Here is a 21,292-nt window from a genome sequence, read left to right on the forward strand (position 1 = left end):
TAGTTCAGTCACATAATAGTTATCATAATGGAGAAGTATGCATTTAAATAACAGCAGATAGGAAGTATAATAACATGCAACATATGCACAATGAAGGAAATATACACATTAACTTGTTGCAACAATCAGTGTGTCACCATCAAGCGTTTTGCCATCACAATGGCGTTTTGCCATTCCAATAATTACTGTGCCTTCTGTGCTAATTCATATTTTTAGAGCGCTTTGGGTGGTGGTGAGGTTGTACTCTTCTTTCTATTTACCTCCATTCTGTGGTTTCAACATGCCTGGGGAGGTCATATTTTTTCCTGAGAATGCAGCTCTCTCGCGCTGCCACCAGAGCCCGCTTTAGACCACTAGGAGGACGAGAATGAGCTCAAAAGACCCCCACGTGTCCTGCTCTGCTCTGCCTGTACCTCTCTCCATCCCAGCACGTGTACGCGTCCCTTTGAATCCTAACTGACGATAACCTGCAACAACCTCCCGTCTATCTCTCTCTCAATTAAAATACACAACTGTCAGAGCGGTCGCGCTTCTCTGAAGCTGATTGATGGTGATTGTAAAAAAACACACAAGTAGCCTGTGCCATTAAGTGTAAGGTTCAAAAAGTAAGATAAAAAATGTCATTTAAGGACTTAATTATCATTTCCTTTAAACTGCATTGCTAAGTAGCAGCAGACTCAGGTAAAAACACAAAACCAGGCAACATTCAGTCCAGCAAGCAAGTTATTATAGCCTTTAGCTACTATAGGTTTCCTCCGTCTTATTCCGGCCCAGGGCAAAGACGCGGAGTCTTATTATCAAGAGAAAAACATAACTGGATGTCCGAGCTACTACCCAGCCTGCAGAGACGGGGTCACTGAGTTGAAGGGTCAAAAGTTCACCGTCTTGCGTGAGTTCCGCCCTCGTCTCTACTCACTCACTCCACCCTGGACCAATTGCTGTATGTCAAAGGCAAAAACGGAGGAGGGAGGGAGTCAGAGTAGCCGAGGTTGGGAAGGGGGTACGGATGAGAGAAATGATAGCAGGAGGCAAAGGAGAGGCGAAGGCCTGACCTTGCCTTCTCTTCCCCAGTAATAACAGCAAAGCTCCTCCTGCAACAATAATGTGCGGGCGGGCAGAGAAAATGGAGGAGTCAAGGTGGTGGGAGGGGAGGAGGTAAATGGATGTCTGGGGGGATTACAGGTGTTTGGTACACATTTTGTTCACACCAGCTAGAGTTTGTTTCAAGTATTCACGTTCTTTTTCTTCTTCCTTTTTTACACCCTTATACTGAGATGAATTACCCTTAATACAGTTTGCAATAAATGTAAAGATTTCTGAATATTTGGCACACGCGTGCATAACTAGATATATGTGGTCTTCAAGCAGTGGTTTTATATTTGATACTAAGACATGTTGATGTGTGTTTGAGGATGCAAGTTTAGTAAAGCAGAGCTCTTCCTCTCCGGAGTCTTATAGGCACAGCCCTGTAAAAAAAAAAACCCCAAAAAAACAATCAAACTCTTATCTCGCTCTACATCCAAAAAAACATTACTCCCCTTATCTGATTTTTCCTTTGCATCTCGCAAAGGAAAAATCAGATAAGGGGAGTAATATTTTCGTCCTGTCCCGTTTGCTTGGATTTCCCCCAGACGTCTTTTTCATTTTCTCATTCTTTCTTTCCGGTGCTGCTAATAATAACAGCAATAGTAATAATATAAAATGAACTGAAGTTTTTATAGAAAATCTAGGGAAATTTAATAATTGTTGCAGTGTTACATTCGGATATTCGTCCAACTCGAGCGATGCTGCTCAATCATTTCTCATAATCTAATAAATTTAACCTTAAAGATGATGATTAGAAGTAATCTTAAACAGAACCTTTTCTGTTAGAACAGGGCAGTGTAGAGAGGGAAAGGATGTGGACTCTTGGAACAGCTGATTTTCTCAATAAATTAAAGAATAAACAATGAATCAACTTTGGCATAAAACAGGCTGACTTTTCGCCTTTTCCACCAGTACACATACGCACATCCTCCGAAGGTAATGGGGGAATAACTCAGTTCAAAAATGTTGCGTTTCTCTGGGTTCATCCAGAGTTCACCTCATTAATTCAGTGTATGTCGCAGCCCACGCGCCTGTCTGCCTATAGCAGAACGGTTTTAATAATCTAGCTTCCCCATTTGCCCGTCTATAAGTACCAGTTTCTTTGCCTTGGTCCTTATCTATCCAGATACATACGAAAATATAACCCAAACTGAACAGGTACCGAACAGAAACCTACATTCTACCGATAAAATGTTCAAATTTAAGCGCTCTGTGGACATGTGGCTGCCGTGAACTCGATAAGAATCTATTGGCGGGTTGCAGACAGTAATAATATCAACATAAATCCACCTGATACCCATGTCCGCAGGTTCCAAGACCGTTGAGCACAATACAAGCATCTGTTTATAGGAACCCCGCTGCAGTGCACTGCATTTGTTTGGACAAAATATTCTTTTACAACTCTCTGAAGAGGCGGTGTCGTTATACGATCTGGGTCCACATGTCACCGTGCACTATTTATATCTATGCAACAAAAGGAAAAGGAGAAATGATCCTGGAAGAAAAGACTAAGACTGTGTGTGTGTGTGTGTGTGTGTGTGTGTGTGTGTGTGTGTGTGTGTGTGAGAGAGAGAGAGAGAGAGAGAGAGCCCCCCTCCACATGTACTGGCCATTTTTCTTCGAATTAATGACTCCAACTCAATTTAGTATGACAGAGAGAGAGGAGGAGAAGAAAGACAGAAAGAGGGGATGAGGCACAGAAAGGAGTGAAAGAGAGGTGGAAATGGCAGAAGAAAGGGTGGGGAAGGGGGAGGGAGTGGGAGAGTGAGAAAGGGAGGGAGAGGCTTGGCTTTGCTCGGGGTGAACGGGAGGTCAGCGCGTCTCACCAATATTAAAATGCGTACCGGGGACGCGGGGTGACACGCCTCGCCCGTTAAACAAAGAGTGTGCCAAACTGGCAGATTAATTTGAAAACTTGAGTTCATGCACACGCACACAACACTTAATGCCTTAAAGAGCCCACAGTCTTCACAGAAGCCCTGCTCTCGCGCTCTCTCAGCCCCAAACAGCTCCCTGTAGGACCGGAAAACACGGGGAACGGCCACCGGTGATGGGGGAAAGAAGAGTGCTTTATCACTGAACATTTTCAGCGCTTGGCTGTGATGTCGCAGGGTGAAGCTTTGCAGTTGTTTGCGCTGGATTGTCGCCATTACACTGGCCCTTGCTCTAACACTATCACCGCATTTAGGCACGGATTGTGAACCGTGCTGGTCTGACAGATCCTTGTTTACTCTCACCACAGGGTCTATCTCTGCCCGTGTGCCGGCACGCTCGTGAGCGGGGTGTCCGCGGAAATGACAAGGACTTTTTTTTCTTTTTCGAAGAGGTCAAAAACATCTGTGGCGTCGAAAGAGAGGAGAGAGCGAGAGAGAGAAAAGGGAGACTGAGGTGTGAAAGCTGAATTAGGAAGGAGGCTTCGCAGTACGGAGGGAAAAAAAACGTGGAACGCAGCTGCCGAATTATTGCAGATGTAAAGAAGAAGAAGATAATGGTAACATAAAAAAATGGTTGAGCTTAACGTGACGACGCCAGAACGGAAAGGAGGATCCGCGAGCTTCAGAAGAGTGAGTACAAATCGCGCTGTAGAAGAACAAGCTGCCTCATCTGCATATGTGTATGCCCGCATTTTACTCGCACCGTGTATTTGTGTGGCAGGTGCTTTGCCCACGCTGGGAGGGAAGAGGGGAAGACCACGTGTAAGAGTTGGTGCAAAACCCCCTCCTTACCTTCCATCACTGCCACCCTCCCCCCCTCCCCCTACTCACCCTTCGCAAGAAATTTTTTTACGATATAGTGACCTTATCAATTCATATTTTTGGACTGTTGGAGGCTGTGCACGTCACACTGCGGGGACATGAACTGTGTGTTTCATCTGTGAGAGCTACATTTCCTTTCAATACCCAGGCTATTAATTTGCTAGCCTAATTAAGCTTGGAGATATCCTACTTGAGAGTGCATTTTATACAATTTAGGGTGACTGAAGTTTTACATATCCAAGAAGCACAGTTTTTACTCTTCTCAACCAGATAGATAGATAGATAGATAGATCATCACGGGTGAAGGCCGTGCACCCTACTAGAGATGCATGTGAGTTATTTTGATTCACCATTAGCATCGCTGCAGTTTTTTTCATATGCTGTTTCCTACGACCACGTGGTATATGAAGCTTGGACCGATAAATGCCACAGTTTTTCAGGTGTATGTTACTGACCGCCTGTTTCTCTCTTCATCTGGTTTTGAGCTTGTATTCGGATAAAACGGCTCCGATTGTGCTCCCTGCATAATCGGAGCCATAATTTGTTTCTTTTGTTTCTTTTCTGCTTCTCTGTCTGTACAGAGAAGCTATTCCTGGTCCTATATCATATGCTACTAACAGGACAAAAAAGTAGCCTAAGTTACTGCAAGCTTTACGTGTTAGGCTAAATTATTATTATCATTATTATTATTATTATTATTACTTGTCTTTTTAGTATGTTGAGTATTGAGAAGGCTTATGATTTCGCTGTATCAGGGGAAGAAGAAGCGATGTTTTGGAAATGTGAAGGAAATAATTATATTTGCTCTGGCTCAACCCACTTCGCTTATCTTGTTCTTTTAGCACTATCCAGTTGTACCTACCGTCAGTTTGTGAAATTATCTTTTACTCTCACAGACGAGCGTCCAGTCTCCACATAATATATATATATATATATATATATATATATATATATATATATATATATATATATATATATATAAATTTTTTTTTCTTCTCCAGACGAATACTTGCTACAGGGAGGGACGTGCTGCAACGCTTCATTTTTCCCTCTCTGTCCGTTAATTTGCATGACAATAACCAGGGGAATGGAGCTCAATTTATTTTTCAAACTGCACAAAGAAGTAAAGCACATTTCTCTTCTTCGTCGTTGTCCCTGTAGCTTTTTCGCCTCGGTAATATTTCAGAACACTGACAAGTCCGGTCGCTGCACATAATAGGGCCGTTTAACCCTTCAGTATGTTCGCTCTAGTTTTCTCTTACCAGACTTAAACCATATAAGACCTTGTGTTGTGGGAAAGTTCTTAGTAGTTTAAAAATATAAAATAAATAAATAAATTAAAGTAAATTAAAAAAAACCCTCTCAAAATAGCAGTTTTCTGCTAGGATAGTATTGTATACGAAGCGCACGATTTTGTACTTCTAACACAAGTATAGCCTACAAGACTTTTTCATCTGTCTCTACTTTGAAATCTCACTATTGCTATCCCTTCAATGTGAACTCATACTTTAGTGTCCGTTTACATAACTCTGTTTCAAATAAGAATTTAATCCCAGTTTACTGTTAACTACAAGCATTGTGCGACAGGTGCTTTTAACAGCTTTCAGCGGTAGCTGAGATTGTGGGCTTCTGAGACGAAGACATTTGAAAGTCGTAAATTGTAATGGGGGCGGCTTTTAAACGTATTTATTCTCCTGCCTCCTGAATATTTTATTGCTTTTCATTTCACCCCTAACTTCTTGAGCTACCACTTGAGCCTATGTAGTGTTTCAGCTGTAAAAGGAATTGACCCGCAATAAAACTCACATGCTGAAATGCAAATCGCTGACCTTTTCCATTCTCTTTATTTCGCACTACTGCGTGCTGTCCTCCTTTAGCTCCACTCTCCCGCTTGAAATATGCGCTGATATTACGTTTACATGCTATAGCTTAGAGAGACACCATGACTTTTTAATTGTTTGACTATGTAGCACTAAATGAAGTATTTTCGCGTGTGGACTGAAAACAGGACGGTCTGGTTGTTTCAGATGGGAGTGCCGCAGCTAGTGAAGTGGCCCTTAGCCTCCGACAGGTTAGGATTTATAATGTTTATCTAAACTGTAAGATCAAATCAGTGTATTTTACAACTAGTAAAATAGGCGAGACGGATCCTTATCATGTTTTGCTACTATTGCATAGCATGATGTCTAGATCATAAGACTCTTTTCTGGCAACAAGATCGCTTTGTTTTTGTCTCCTTGTATCTTAATACCTGTGAGTGTGTCTGGATCTGTGCTTCGCACACTGACCTTTGCCTGTAGCCCCAAACAATGGGCCGCCCGTCTACTGAATGGCTACTGCTGACAGACTTGACAGAGGGAAGGGAAGTGCCCCAGTCAGACTTAACACACCTTGATCGATACCTGAGATGACCTGCAAAGCATAGAGAGAGGTCAAGGTTACAAAGAAACACACACACATAGATAGATAGATAGATAGATAGATAGATAGATAGATAGATAGATAGATAGATAGATAGATAGATAGATAGATAGATAGATAGATAGATAGATATTCTGTATTTCATTTCTATGTAGGAATACATCTACTTTATGTTATATATATTAATTGTATTTATTGTAAATGGTAAACCGTAGTAACTGTGATAATTACAAAATAACATTATTTAAACTGTAGGTATTTACCCATAAACCATAACTAATCTTCCTATCATATCACAGCGATCAATTCCTATAAATAAATCATAAATAGATCATAAATAAATAAGTTACTTATTTCAGTTATTGTTTTTATTAGGTGCACAACGAGCGTTAGACTCACAAAACCTACGTGGGAGCAGCGTGACAGAAAATATCACTATATCAGGACAAACATGTGAGAACAGCATGCCACTCCTTTATAAATTGCATTTAAATTGTTTATTTATGATCTATTTATGATTTATTTATAGGAACTGATCGCTGGGATATCATAGGAAGATTAGTTGTGGTTTATGGGTAAATACCTACAATTTAAATAATGTTATTTTGTAATTGTCACAGTTTATGGTTATTTTTCATTGCATTTTCACTGTGTAACAATTGATTGTTTGTATCTTCCTTTAAATGCTAACGGTTTACCATTTACAATAAATACAATACAATATACATACAAAATACAAAAATACATAAATGTATATATATATATATATATATATATATATATATATATATATATATATATATATATATATATATATATATATATATATAAAAATGTATATATATATATATATATATATATATATATATATATATATATATATATATAAATGTATATATATATATATAAATGTATATATATATATATATATATATATATATATATATATATATATACATGAAGACATAAAAATAGGTCCTCCCTATACAATCCTCTCTATGGTAGCTGATGAGATCATTTTTTGATTCATTTAAATCAGACTTTTGAAGACTGACTGCAATTCATTTAGTACAGTGAACGGACAATCATCCATTTATTCACCACTCCATTCATTTCAGTCAGATGCTCAGAACTATTTCTGATAGGACTGTGTTTCCCTGTGCCAAGTGATTTGTCTTTTCTTCATTAATTTGTTTTCATTCTGTTAGTTGCTGCACAGATGGAGATGCCAGGATCTTTTTTCTTCTTCTTTTTTTCTTTCTTTTCCTCTTTGCCCCCTTTTGTGACTAATTAGAACTTTAATTCTAATTAAATTTTATTTGAGTTACTTTTGTAGAGTTCATGAATATTTTGAGATTCAATCAAACTTTTTTTAATTTCAAAGTCAAAAGAAAAAGAAAAAAAATAAGCATTCATTTACAAAAGAGGCCTTACTTGGTTTTAATGGAATGTGCGTTAAATGACTGCATATATATATATGCATATATATAAAACCAAGTAAGGCCTCTTTTGTAAATGAATGCTTATTTTTTTTCTTTTTCTTTTGACTTCTTTTGACAGTTAAATGACTGCATATATATATATGCAGTCATTTAACGCACATTCCATTAAAACCAAGTAAGGCCTCTTTTGTTTTTGTAGGCCATATTTATGCTTGCAGCTCCACAGTGAAATTTCAGTACTGGAGCCCACCTATATTGCTTGCTCCGACCACATATACCTTATTTCACGACTTATATATATATATATATATATATATATATATATATATATATATATATATATATATATATATATATATATATATATATATATATTATTACTTGTTTTGTTTTGGGTTTCCTTCTTCTTCATTTTTTGTTTCTTTGCTTTTTTGGACACCGTCGAGTTACAGGAAGCATCAAAGTATTATAACTTCATCTGCCAACTCCCCACCCGCGGTGAGAGGGTCACGGGTCAGAGATAGTACTGACGAATGGAACTGTGCTATAGTGGCAACACACGGGAATTTCTCTAAGCAATAAAATCCTGTGGACGGCGTAGATATGCGCCCCCACACCGTCACTGTCAGTCAATGTCTTCTATATCTACCCTGTAGATCCGGATTTGTGTAAAAATCATTAATAAAATCACAAATTCGCTTCTAGGGGAGTATATAGTGGATTTATACACAACGGCGTCGAAGGATCCAATACAGTGAGGAGAGGCCTTCAGCTACGGTTCCTGGCTGATACAGCTTTTGTTCAGTTAGATTTTTATAAAATTCGTTCGTTTAAAAAAAGAGGGGGAAAAAAGAAAGGAAGGAAAGGGGAGTTTTGTAATTTTCAAAATGCATTTGGACACATAAATACAGACGTGCATTTAAAACCACTTGTGTCTGTTCGGTGATAAAACTCAACTATTATTTATTCTGGTCATCAGAACGCTTTGCTGTCTTCAATCCCAACTCCAGGCTGAATTGGACTTTTTATTTCTTGTTGAAAAATGATGCTGCCTGCCTGCTTCACTGTTCATTCGAGAAGGCGTGAGGGGGTGGGTGGGGGGGGGATTTCGAGACGGTCAATTTTCTCGAAACAAAGGACTTTGACATCTACATCATCATTCCCGTGTTTGTGTGCGGGTCTGAGCATGAACCTTTTATCGTATAACACCAGCGAAAGCGGACTGCAACTTCATCTACCGAACGCAATGTTTGTGTTTTCTTTTACTTTAAATGTGTTTTGCCACGTTTTGATGCTGATGATTATAGAAAAAGCAATTCTGTGCAAAAGGTAGTTATAGAGAATAATCAGATTTATCAGTGGTGCATGCTGGAACGTGCTTCCCTTGTCTGCAAGAAAAAACCTTTGTTTTTCGCTGTTTTGTTAAAGTAAAAAGAAGCGACACCAAGCAGAGATTGAGACTGTGCTATATGACACTGTGTCAGTATCTGACACGAGGAAACAAAACTCTCAAAGTCTGTGGCAGCTTGTGTGAGATGGTCAAAGTTGGCAAGATGGGTTCCAAAACAAAGAGCGTCGTACCTCTGTTCAGTAACAGCTCAAGGGCAAACGCATGGAGTGCGTGGGCTCAATATGCCACGGAAGTTGATATTAGGAAGTGCGTGGAAACAAGTCCTGTTTATTCATGCGATCCCGGTCCAGGCAGAATTACTATGCGAGGCCAGTTAAAAATGTGAAATGTTGAATGGAAGCCTGTAGGAGCAAGTTTTTTCTCTATTCTTTTTTTAGGGGGTGGAGGGTCTCGTCTCTAATGCAAAGGTCTGCCGGTGATTTAGGAGGTATGTAACCTGAATTAGTTGATGAATTTTCTATCGATCCCAAACAAGCCAAATTTATCTCTGACACAGTGCTGCTGCTGGGTGGCGGCGCAATAGAAGAGCCGGGCCACTCTCCAATTCTCGTTATTAGCGATTAGCGAAGAGCAGGAAAAAAATAAAAAAAGCACATCCAAACACACACATCAACTTTAAATCTCCCCAGCACTTTCTATCTGTTGCTTTTTCCTCTGTATTTGTCTATTTAAAGTTCCAATTGGACGCGTCAGAAGCAGAGAGGGTTCAGTTGCAATGCGGCGCGGGGCGTGTGTGTGCGTGACTTCGTGTGTGTGTGTGTCGTGAGGGGGGGGGGGGGGGGGTACTCTTCATCTGCGCCGTACTCTTTTGCTCGACTTTGTCAAAGCAGAGTGGATTTTTTTTATCGTCAGTGACGCACTTTGTTAATTTTATAATTCTCTGTCTGCTGAGGTGGAGAGATATAAAGAGGAGACATATGGAGAGAGACGGGAAAAGTATTGAGCGCCCACGAACTGAGGGCATATAATAGTGCGCGTGCTGGGGCCGTGTTTATCCTTAATCCTATTTCCTTATCCGGGGTTCCTCCTGGATGTGTGCCATTGGCCGACTGTAGTCACGTGGTGTCTTAACTTTGTTCACTTGACAGAAAAGTAGGAGGGTTCAACGGAACAGGAATAACCGAAGAGTAAAGGGATGAGATATAAATTTTAGTTATATATTTTCCAAGTAGGTGCAGTTCCACAAAAAGACAGAAATTAATGGCCATGAGCTCCTATTTGATCAACTCCAACTATGTGGACCCCAAGTTTCCACCTTGCGAGGAATACTCACAGAGTGACTATTTGCCCAGTCACTCTCCGGATTATTACAGCTCCCAGAGAGAGGAGCCTGCTCCCTTCCAGCCGGACTCTCTTTACCACCACAATCAGCACCACCCGCACCAGAACCACAACCAGCAGCAGCGAGCCGAGCCGCCATACACACAGTGCCAGCGTGGATCTCAGACCGCTTCGGTGGTGATGTCCCCACGAGGTCATGTCGTCGCCCCGACCGGACTGCAGACCACTCCACTCCCGGAGCAGAGCCACCGCTGTGATTCCGTGACACCGAGCCCGCCTCCACCTCCGTCTTGCGGTCAAACACCCCACAGCCAAAGCAGTTCTTCCCCAACAAGCACTCGTAAGGACCCCGTAGTGTACCCGTGGATGAAGAAAGTTCATGTAAACATCGGTAAGAGAAGCATACAAACTTGTTTCTCTCCCCCCCTCTCTTTTTCTTTGTGCCCGTGTATAGTCAGCTAGGTTTCCACCGTGAAAAGCTCCCCCTTTTTTCCTTAGGAGTAGTAGGAGAGTAGCCTTTGGGTCGAGATTTACGATCGTCTGTTTGCGGAGCCAATATAATTACACCCTCCATAAATTTTTATTACACCTCTCCGCTGAGGTGCCTTTTGAAGTCCGATCTCTCGCTCGTCGGCTCTAATTCGTCGCCTTATGACAACTCAGACCGAGCCCATAAGTTAGCTTTTATGCTGTGATAATTTGATTTTAAGTGGCCGGGTTGTATAAACGGTGTACTTTACTCTGTCTAGCCTTCCTTCCCCAGTCGTTGTTCCATGGGAGGGAAAGTTTTATAGCAGCTGAAATATTCATGTTTATGGATCCGGTCGTAAAACACTAATGCAAGACCGAATAGCTGCAGTCTATTATAGCTTATCTGTGATGCTCTAACATACTTGCTGCATACTGGGATAAGCGGAGTCACTTTTGCACCGTAATGCACTCACTCCGCTTCGCTGTATACTTGATAAGAAAGAAGAAGAAGAAAGCTTTGTTTCTTTCATTTTCATTCTCTCTCTCTGCTTTCTCTGTTTGCTGGCTGCGTAAAAACTGTATGTTGCAGTTTTTGAAATTTGTTGAATCATTACCTAATCTGCCAGTGACTGTCGTACATATTACCCACCCCTTCACCCCTACCGCAAACGTTGCTGTACCACCACCTTTTATTCCTAAACACCAAGTAATAGACGATGCTACAATCTCTCGCATAACATGCTGAAAGGGACGCTGCAATTGGCCCTGCTGCTTGCCATGATCCTGTATTGCAATGCCGGTCGTACGTTGCGCAGACGTGTCAGTACAGCGCCGCTTTTCAAGCTTACATCACAACATTTGGACATCAATTGCAAGCTGGCAGTATTGCCAGGATTCCCACCGCCGCAGGGCCCAGAATGACACCTGACAACTCGTTTCAAAATATAATCTCCTCCTCAAAGGAGACACTGTAAAATAAACCAGCCAGGCTGTAAGCTCGGCGTCTGACAGGAAAGGATGAAAGGGGCTGCAGTCATGTCCCATTTTGTAGATCCAAACGCATTATTATTATTATTATTATTATTATTATTATTATTATTATTATTATTACATGTTAATGCTATAACGTTCATTGTTATTATTTCTCTACAGTAAGTTCAAACTACACTGGGGGTGAGCCGAAGCGCTCGCGAACGGCCTACACGCGCCAGCAGGTTCTAGAGCTCGAGAAGGAGTTCCACTACAACCGGTACTTGACGCGCAGGCGCAGGGTGGAGATTGCGCATACGCTGTGTCTGTCGGAACGGCAGATCAAAATCTGGTTCCAGAACCGGAGGATGAAATGGAAAAAGGACCACAAGATGCCCAACACCAAGGTCCGCTCTGGAACAGGCAGCAACAATACAAACTCCCAGGCTCTAGCCGGATCCCAGAGCCGTTCTTCCGGACCACTATAGCCCATTCTTTGGCTGTTTGTCTGATGCAGGCAATTTGTCCTTCCCCCTTTGCTCCCTGAATCCCATACTGAGAAGACGGGCCTGACACGCTTGCAACCACCGGAACCTGCACTTTGGGCCGGAATGTTTTTGGTATGGGGGGAGAGAGAGATGTCATAGCCGCCGTTCTGGCCCTGATCTGCGCTGATGTTTCTCACAATAATATGACCTTATGATGTAAAAAGGGATAGCAAGGGAGATTTCCTTTATATATGAAAATGATCAAAACTACCCGAAGAAGATGAAAGAACTAAGAGAACGTTGCTTTCGCCCGCTTTCCTTCTTTGCCTTCCTCTCTGTACTCGTCCTTTTATAATCCTCTCCCCCCCCTCTCTCTATTATCCATCTCTCTCTCTCTATTTCTAACTATTTCTCTCTCCTTCCCTCTGACAGAGCAAGGGGTGGTAGGCTGAAGATACTGTTCCCAGCGCGTGTGTGGTTCTTTTCCTTTTCCTTTACTATTCAAGACTTCTTTTAATTTAAAGATGTATCCTCGTTTTCATCTTTAATCATGCCAAATTCTGCCCCCGTTTGTAATGTTTACTTTGTGGGTATGTAGCAAAAGGGTGAACTGCTCTTCCCAATACACCACTCCCTACAACATCTGTACTACTACTACTACACACACACACACACACCATCACCACCACCCTCTCCCCCATTGTTACACTTAAGGCGCACGTGTAATATATTGAACTCTCCTTTGGTCAAGTGAAGCATTCTTGCACTCCATACACACTCATAGAAAAGCCACACATGCTCGCTTACCTCTATGTGTCCTTATAGTACTTTAACATAAGATATAAACCACGATATGATCCAAAGTAACACCAGGCAGTTTGCCGTCTTGCTGTTTAAACTTCTGGTGCGTTTGTTTTGTTAAACGGCGACCTATAGTTCTTCATTTTTAGTTCTAGTTCTTTTTGAATTTAGTGTTGAATGTAAAATGTTGTTGATGCTGAGAGTGACGATAAGCGTTTTGTGATCAGTTGATTGTTCGTAATATGATGTTATATACAAGCAAACAGTGTAACAGGGTTATTAAAGTGAAATTAAGTAATTTCCATCAACTTACAAAAGACACTAATGATCACACCAAAATCCCGGTACAGATACTTTAATGATGACAGAAACACAGCACTATACGATGTACTACCTATTACCTCAGTTCTGTGTGTGTGTGTGTGTGCGTGTGTGTGTGTGTGTGTGCTCGCGCGTGCGTTTGTGTCTCTATCTATACGCGCTGGATCGGACGATATTGATAAGTTTATTTTTTTATGTAATTTTTTTCGCTCGTTTAATGAAGTGAAAGCTTTCTGAGCTCCTATATTTTTAAAATTGTGTGAAAATTTATTATTATTATTATTATTATTATTATTATTATTATTATTATTAGAATTATTAGAATTATTAGTATTATTAGTATTATTAGTATTACCTGCCATACAAAAAATCTTGTGGACATTTAAAAAGACAATTCCACAACTGTGCAGCAAAGAGACATTCATATAAACAAGTATCCTCTGCATGAAAAGTGATTTATTTCTTTTTAGATCCCCCTTTGTTCTTTCTCCGCGCATTAAATGCGCGCGCACTTCATTTTCTCTTTGTCCCTTCCTCGTTTATTCTTTCACTTTGTGTCTCTTTTTAGATATTTTATTCTAAAAGTGTTATTTCTTTCCACTGATGCCATTTTCTTAACATTCCAAAGATCCCTTTCGATCGTTATTGATGAAATGGTGCTGGTGAACATGTGTTACATCCCCCGATGTGTATGTTGCTCCGTCCTCTTATTTGTAAATAGTCCATAGACATTTAAATAAATGACTGAAAACGTACCCTTTCTATCTTATTATTATTACTTGTTATTTTTCTATTTTCTATATGTAAAATGGGTTTTCTAGGAATAACAGTTTGGAGTCCTGTTGAATTTTACTGGTTCTGCTCACCTCCCCAGATTTGAGTAGTAGAAGAAATGCTTCCATACACAACAGTTTCATACAATTTCACATTTGGTTTTTCCTGCAAAGGCAAAGCAACCTGTCTTTCGAAATCAAGGGCCTGCGATGATTAATCTGTCCCGGCCGTGAGTGATCTTGGTACATTACATCCTGTAATCTCGTTTTAAATCACAAACCGTCCCTCCGTTTCGCGGCCGTCCTCCGGTTAATTTAACGGCTGCTCAGATGCGCTTGCACCGGACCGACACACCATAGGTGACAGCTCCCCTCCCTTCTTCCTTTCTGTGTGTAGTTCTGAAGAACAAAATTAAATAGTTTCTCGGTTCGTGGTCTCTTACTGTGCTAATGAGTGTAATTTTTGCACCACACTGTTTTTTTTCCTTTCTGCTCCTTTCGTTGTTTTCTGGACTGCTGAGCGCGCGCGCGCACACACACACACACACACACACACACACACACACACACACACACACACACACACATATATATATATATATATATATATATATATATATATATATATATATATATATATATATATATATTACAAAAAGGGAACGGGCCCGCGCCATAGCTCAAACCCTGACAACCAAATAGATAATCAACAAGACGAATGGCTTCTTTTGTAAGGCGCGGCTCCCGTATTAATTTTCATTTTCTTTTGTTAGAACAGGTATCGAAAAATATAGAGAAAAGGGAGGGGGGCACGAGAAAATAGCATTCTTCCCGATGAACTTTAAACAAAAAAAGTGTGCCCCCCAAATTGGTTCTCTCGTATTCCTCGGCCCAGAGAAGATTCCCTATTACTTGTTGGTTGATTTCTCCCTGGGCTTCTTGCCACACAGACTCACGTTGCCCATTTATCTGTTTTCTTCCCATTTATGAGAGGTTTCTCCAGCGCAAAAAGCCACCTCCAATTAAACTGTACCCCTAGATGTGCTCGGGCACCCACTCGAGTAGTCAAAACAGTAAAATCGTACATTTCACTGTGTCATTAGTGAAACATTTAATCTCGTCTTTTGTTTTTCTATATTAAACAACGTGATTTAATCCAAAGATATTAGGCCTGCATCTCCAGTTGTTAAAAGTAAGCATACATTTTCTTCCTATATTGTGAGAACAATAGTGGTTTAATATCGCCTCCTTCACCCTGAGGCTGTATACCTCTCCTTATAATATGATATTTGTGTCCAAATGTGGTAATATCTGCTACACATCAGTTGTCCCATATTGGAAAACTGAACACATTCGCACATGTATACACACACACACACACACACACACACACACACACACAATGACGACCTAAAGCCCCAGGGCACTGAGCATTCTCAGTTAAAATAAATGATTTGCGTGCAGGCTGACAATTTTGCATAATAAAATCCACCAAAAAATCCTTATTATTATTACTATTTATTTATTTATTTATTTATTTATTTATTTATTTATTTATCTTCCTTTATCAGCCGGGACGTTCTGCTGCTTCTGTGGAAGCAAGCAGATTTTTGTGAGGATGCCCAACCCCCACCGCACACATATCAAATCTCTGTGGAAAAAAAAATGTTCACCGCCATTATTTTCTGGACAGGACAGAGGGAACGGCCCCTTAAGAAAAATGCGAAAATTATACAAGAAACAATCATTAATCACTTGTTCTTCTTTAAACACTTCTTTTACTTTTCTTCTTCTCTATTGTCATCCGGCAGCCACACACAAGACCCCTTCTGGAGGTGGTGGTGGTTGGGGGGGTTGCCAGAGAGACAGAAGAGAAAAAAGGAGACGTCTTGGAAGACACTACGAAGACACCCCCCCCCCCCCCCCCCACACACACACACACACACACCTCCTTTACACACACGCCTCCCCTTTCCACCCAAGCTTTTTTTACTCTACATAAATATGCTTCCATAAGAAGAAGAAGAAAAACTTTTTTTTTTTTCTTCCTCGTTGGAAAGAAGAAAATCTCTCCAAAGAAACTCCAACAAACCATTCAGAAATCCCTCACGACGAAGCAGAAGATGGCTCACGGGTCGATAAAAGTAAGAAAGGTAAGGGCCTGAGACTAAATTTTGTCTTTTCTTTCTCTGCTTTGGCTTCTGTTGCCTTGTGTTGTGGTGTTTTATGGTTTTATTGCCCCCCGCGCATTTGGCGAGGTCACGCTGTAAGAGCATTTACGGCCGTGGGGTCTTTGACTGCAAGCGCTTTGGGAGTGTTTGTGTTGGAATGAGCCTGTGTGTGTTTGCTGGCCACCTATACGGCCACAGATGACGGGCCGGTGTTGTGCTCTTTTTTTCCTTCAGTTTATGCAACCATTGGTGTCAACTCTGCGTCTGTTTGTCAACCACGAGATCCGACGTTTCCTAAACAGCTGCTGTTGTGCGTCGAACGTGCTGCGGTGCGTCTTTTACGCATGGTATTTGTAAAGAGCCCGTTTTTGTGTGCTTTTTGGAAAGGCTGATCTTTAATGTTTGATAGGTTATATAATATTATCGAGTTGCTAACTTAACAAGGATGCCTATGGAGTCCCTTATTACTCAAGGAAAATTATAAATGTTGTTGCTAATATGTGACAGAAAGGCCCACGAGAATAATTTCTGGTTCCTGGAACTTATTATGCGTTTTTTCTTAGCTGCGTTTCTGCGGTTATAAAGTGTTTCTGTGGTTTAGGCCCTATACCTTTTAATGAGATATTGTTAGTGTATGTGTGTGTGTACTTTGTTTGCCAGGTGCAGGCTACAGACACTGCAGTGGGAATATGAATAATACGGCCTTCAGTTAGACAGGGGCGTGGGGGTGGGTGGGGGGGGATTAAGCGAACTGAGGGGGCGCGCTGGTTAATGGATACTGTCTCGGTTGCGCTTCAAAACAATTTAGCTCGAAAACAAACGGTTCGCGAGGCTTTTCAAATGAACTGCCAATGATCGCCGGTCGCGATGCGAGCTCAGGGCCTCTGCTATCTGCTGAGCCTAACAGCGACGGCCTCAAGAAGCGCGTTCACTTCAGTTTGACCCCTTCAGAAATCAATCTGCCAGCGAGTCAAATTAAGGGGTAGCGTTCTGCTAGATGGGCCTTCAACCTCTCAAGGGGACGCGTGGAAAGGAAGGACAAAACGGAATAGAAAGAAAAAAGAGAAGGAGAGATGGAGGAGGGAAAAAAAATCAATGGTCATACACGGAATGGCCAAGCTAAGGCCACAGAGGGTTCAGCCAGGGGACACGTTTTTTTCTGACCGATGAGGTCCAGTGGCTCTGAAACCAGAGGCTGACCTGTGGCTCCCCTCTTCATCCTCCACACCACACCTACCCCCTCTAGTCCCTGTCCCCCTTGACCTCACTAGGTTGCGCTCCCTCGGACATTCCCAGACCTCCAGAGCCACCAGGCCATTTAGTCATAACAGACTGAGTTCAGGGCACTGTAACCCAGGGGTACAACAGTGATATCTCCACTCCCACACCCAAACAGACAGACAGCAGACAACTCATCCACCTCTACAGGGGTCAGTAAGAAGCCACTGCTGACTGGGACTTCAACTAAAGTGTGGCGTAGAGGTTTGAGTCATCTGAAACTACTGGAAATGTCTTTCCTTCGTTGAACCCTCTGTCGTTTAGAGATTATAAGACCAGGGCTCTCTGCGTCTGGTCCTGAGAGCTAAAGTGCGAAACTGTGTCGTAGATGTGTTAGGCCTGATGCTGCATAGACCTCGATGATAATGTAAACACAGCATGCCCCTTCTGTCTGCATGGCTGCAAAAGCTGCTAGTAGTCTTTTAACTAGTGGACGTTCTCGCCTGTGTGTGTGCGTGTGTGTGTGTGTGTGTGTGTGTGTGTGTGTGCGTGTGTCTTCAATAGTACTGATTCAGCAAAGCAACAAGTATATGAACAAGAAGTTGTGTATCAGTCATAACAGTGTCTGTGTATACTTATTAAAATTATAAGACATTTCAATTACATTAAACTTCAAAAGACATTTTTAAATGAACCACTAAGAAGTAGTCAGATATTTATACATGAGCTGCTGTGTATTCACTGGTGGCGGAATCCTTAAAACTGTGCTATGCACTTTGCCTTGCATCGGGAAAACCTTTGGCTCAGGTCAGCCATGTACTATAGCGTAACGATAAGATGATCGTTAATTGACAGTTTTTCCACTTACAGCAAATGTGAAGCTGGAGTGCTTCAATGTCACAGTTTACAAATAGTTTAGGACAGGACAGGTTGAAGTTTATAGAACTCTGATTTTCTGAGTATTATTTGGAATCTTTGGAAACTTCTATCATTTCTTTTTCCACAATCTGTTTTTCCCGGTGACCCAGCTGATAGTTAGCAAAATATATCTTTTTAAATGATTTGGTGTTTTCTAGTTATTACATAAGGTTTATAGGGTTGGCAAGGGTTTGTACAATCACAGTTAACTATAAAAGTATTCAGAGTAACCATTTCAATTTTTAAGGTTTGAAATGTTCAAACATGTTATGCTTATTTTGGTAGTAGTGCAACATTCGATGAGTCGGACACAGTACGTACAGACACAGATGTGGGAAAACGTACAAAAGCTGTAGACCAGCTGTTTTGTTAGGATTTTTTGTTTTTGTTTTAACTTACATTTCTGTTAAGTCCCGTAAGAACTAACGGATGCAGTTTTAAAAATAGGCAAGCCATTCCAGCATGTGACAGAAAAGTGTTTTTGTGCATTTTGGTAACAAATACTGCAGTCAGGTGAATAAATCTATAATACAATATTACAATTATGTGGGGAAATTCAAACTTGACCCATCCCTCGATGTTAATGTTGAGTGTTAATGGATATTAAAATACTATAATATGATTCATAAAGGACCAATTCTGCAAGTGACTTAATGTAATTTCTACTTTGAGCTCTTGCAGTTTCACTGAAAAACAAACAAACAAACAAACAAACAAACAAACAAACAAACAAACAGTGTCTCTCTTATATCGCAAAGGTCTGCTGAGCTTTCCTTTACTGAAAGATACTTTATACCTGTACGCTTGTGTGAAGTGTTTTCTCTGTAGCTTGACTACTTGCTCCTGATGCTTCACTTAATCCAAAAGAAGACTTCTTTTGTAGTGTCAGGGGGATTAGCATGTAAATAACTATAAAGTAAAAGGATGAAACAGCCGGGGATCATACAGACAGATGTGACCTGCAGTTTACAGACAAGCAGCTCTTTGCTTTGCACGCTGTTTGGAGGCTCTGAGCCAACCGATGGAACTGATGTTTCAACAGCAGCTTTGCACAGGAAACAGAACACTCACACATGCAGTGGAACATCAGTTTTCAAGTGCCAGGCACCGAATATGAGCGCACGTGTTCAGCGATCGTCATAGACTGGAACACACACAGATACACAAAAGTTACACAAACTTCTGTCTTTTCCTCCCTCCCTCCCTCCCTCCCTCTATGGCCCGCGTTTGCTAATTGCCAGACAAATCGCCCGCTCCTTTCCCCCCGTCCTCTCTCTCTCTCTCTCTCTCTCTCTCTCTCTCTCTCTCTCTCCCCCCCCCCCCCTCTCTCTCTCCCAGCATCCACGTTGCCCGAGAAATTTATTATTCTGGAGAGCTCGAGGAGCCGAAGAGGTCACAGTGTAGGCGCGCGGGCTGCAGGAGGAGGTCGTCACGAGAGATATATGGTTGCCAGGCTTTTACTGCTGCACGGGCTGAGCGCGTGCATGAGCGCGTGCGGGGGAGCCATTTAAAAGTAGACACGTATTAAGTATTAAAAAGAGAGAGCCAAATAGCGGCTGCCAAGTAGCAGCACGCGCATACACGCTCTTTGTGGATTCCAGTCTGCAGTGGCCGTGACTGGTTAGTCAAAGGGTTTTCTAAATAATTAAATACTTTTTTTTCAATAATGTGCCAATTAATCACGAGCTCAAATATTATTATATCGTTAACCCAGGCAATGAAAAATTACAGAAATTGCTAGTGTCTTGCCTTTATCAGCACTAATAACTTTATTAGTAGCAAGGACGGCAGAAGAGCTTTCGAGTGGACTTCACTGCAGAACAAAAGGAATGATGGAATGATGATTCTAATGGGGTTTAAACAACTTTTGATAATCATTTGTTTGCTTGGTTTTTGATTCAGCTCTGCAGCTGGCTCGTATTCAACTCCAATGTTCCCGTCCCTGATAATAAATGTATAATGAAGAAATCACGTGTCAATTTGTGATCAAGTGTTGTCAGACTTCCAGTGAAATTTGAAGACAAGCAGGCCTGCAATCTGATGAAGTTACCATTGCACGATACAGCATGCAGCGCTCATATCCGTTACATGTGAGTGATAAATAGGTTTCTGTTGCCTGTATGACTAATGGCGGAGCATTAGGCCCATACAAGCCTATTTATACTGTTGGATTAACCAACTTCTCTTTACTTTTTACTGCAGCATCCTAATGACAAAGACTCACTGCCTTTTCATATAAAGTATAGTTGGAATAGCGCACTGAGAGCAGCAAATCGGAGACACGTAAGAATGAGGATTTGGTCAAATCTGCCGTTTGTTTACGTTTATTATAAGTCACTTATAATCGTTTTCAAGCATTTTAGAAAAAGAAGATATCTGAGTGGCATGTTCTAAAGATCTCAATTACCCTCAATTCCACAGTGAGGATTTCAATGAATAATGTGTCTTTAATACAGCTAGAATATCACAGGGGCAACAAAGACAGTTGTAAATAAGGTACATTTAGTAGTATTATCAGTTCAATATTGTTGCAAATGGCGCGTTCGTGGCAAAATGTTTAGTGTGCGTCTGTCGCTGCTGGTGCAGGTTAATGCTGCATTAAATACCCCGTAAGGGGGGGGGGGGGGGGGGGGGTCACTATAACTGTCTATCGTCAGTAAGGATGATAGTAAAAATCAAATGTGTATGATAAATGATATGATAAATATATGACTAATTATGCTTTTTGCATGTTTTTACCTTTTGGATGCTTTCTTTACGGACTC

The 21,292-nt window shown here is 41.2% G+C and overlaps 2 protein-coding genes across 2 annotated transcripts in view; both read left to right on the forward strand.

Annotated features, from left to right (window-relative positions):
- The first annotated feature begins 9,920 nt into the window (after positions 1–9,920).
- On the forward strand, positions 9,921–14,202 carry hoxb4a (homeobox B4a). Its single transcript, XM_084926869.1, has 2 exons — positions 9,921–10,788; positions 12,021–14,202. The coding sequence occupies exons 1-2, from the start codon at positions 10,317–10,319 to the stop codon at positions 12,323–12,325; spliced, it is 777 nt and encodes a 258-aa protein (XP_084782995.1). The 5' UTR covers positions 9,921–10,316; the 3' UTR covers positions 12,326–14,202.
- Positions 14,203–16,137: 1,935 nt separating this feature from the next.
- hoxb3a (homeobox B3a) overlaps positions 16,138–21,292 on the forward strand; it is a 37,529-nt gene continuing 32,374 nt past the window's right edge. Inside the window, exon 1 of the mRNA XM_084926861.1 lies at positions 16,138–16,373. The gene's annotated coding sequence lies outside the window, so the exon portion shown is untranslated. The remainder of the gene's footprint in view (positions 16,374–21,292) is intronic.

This window comes from Perissodus microlepis, chromosome 4 (genome assembly GCF_051167445.1).
Source record: "Perissodus microlepis isolate ML-2025 ecotype Zambia chromosome 4, ASM5116744v1, whole genome shotgun sequence".
In the NCBI taxonomy this organism is placed as follows: Eukaryota; Metazoa; Chordata; class Actinopteri; order Cichliformes; family Cichlidae; genus Perissodus; species Perissodus microlepis.

Excerpts from the sequence above, each read along its gene's own strand:
- hoxb4a (XM_084926869.1), top strand. The coding sequence starts at position 10,317 with ATGGCCATGAGCTCCTATTTGATCAACTCCAACTATGTGGACCCCAAG. Across the intron at positions 10,789-12,020 it reads GAAAGTTCATGTAAACATCG|TAAGTTCAAACTACACTGGG; the intron begins GTAAGAGAAGCA and ends ATTTCTCTACAG.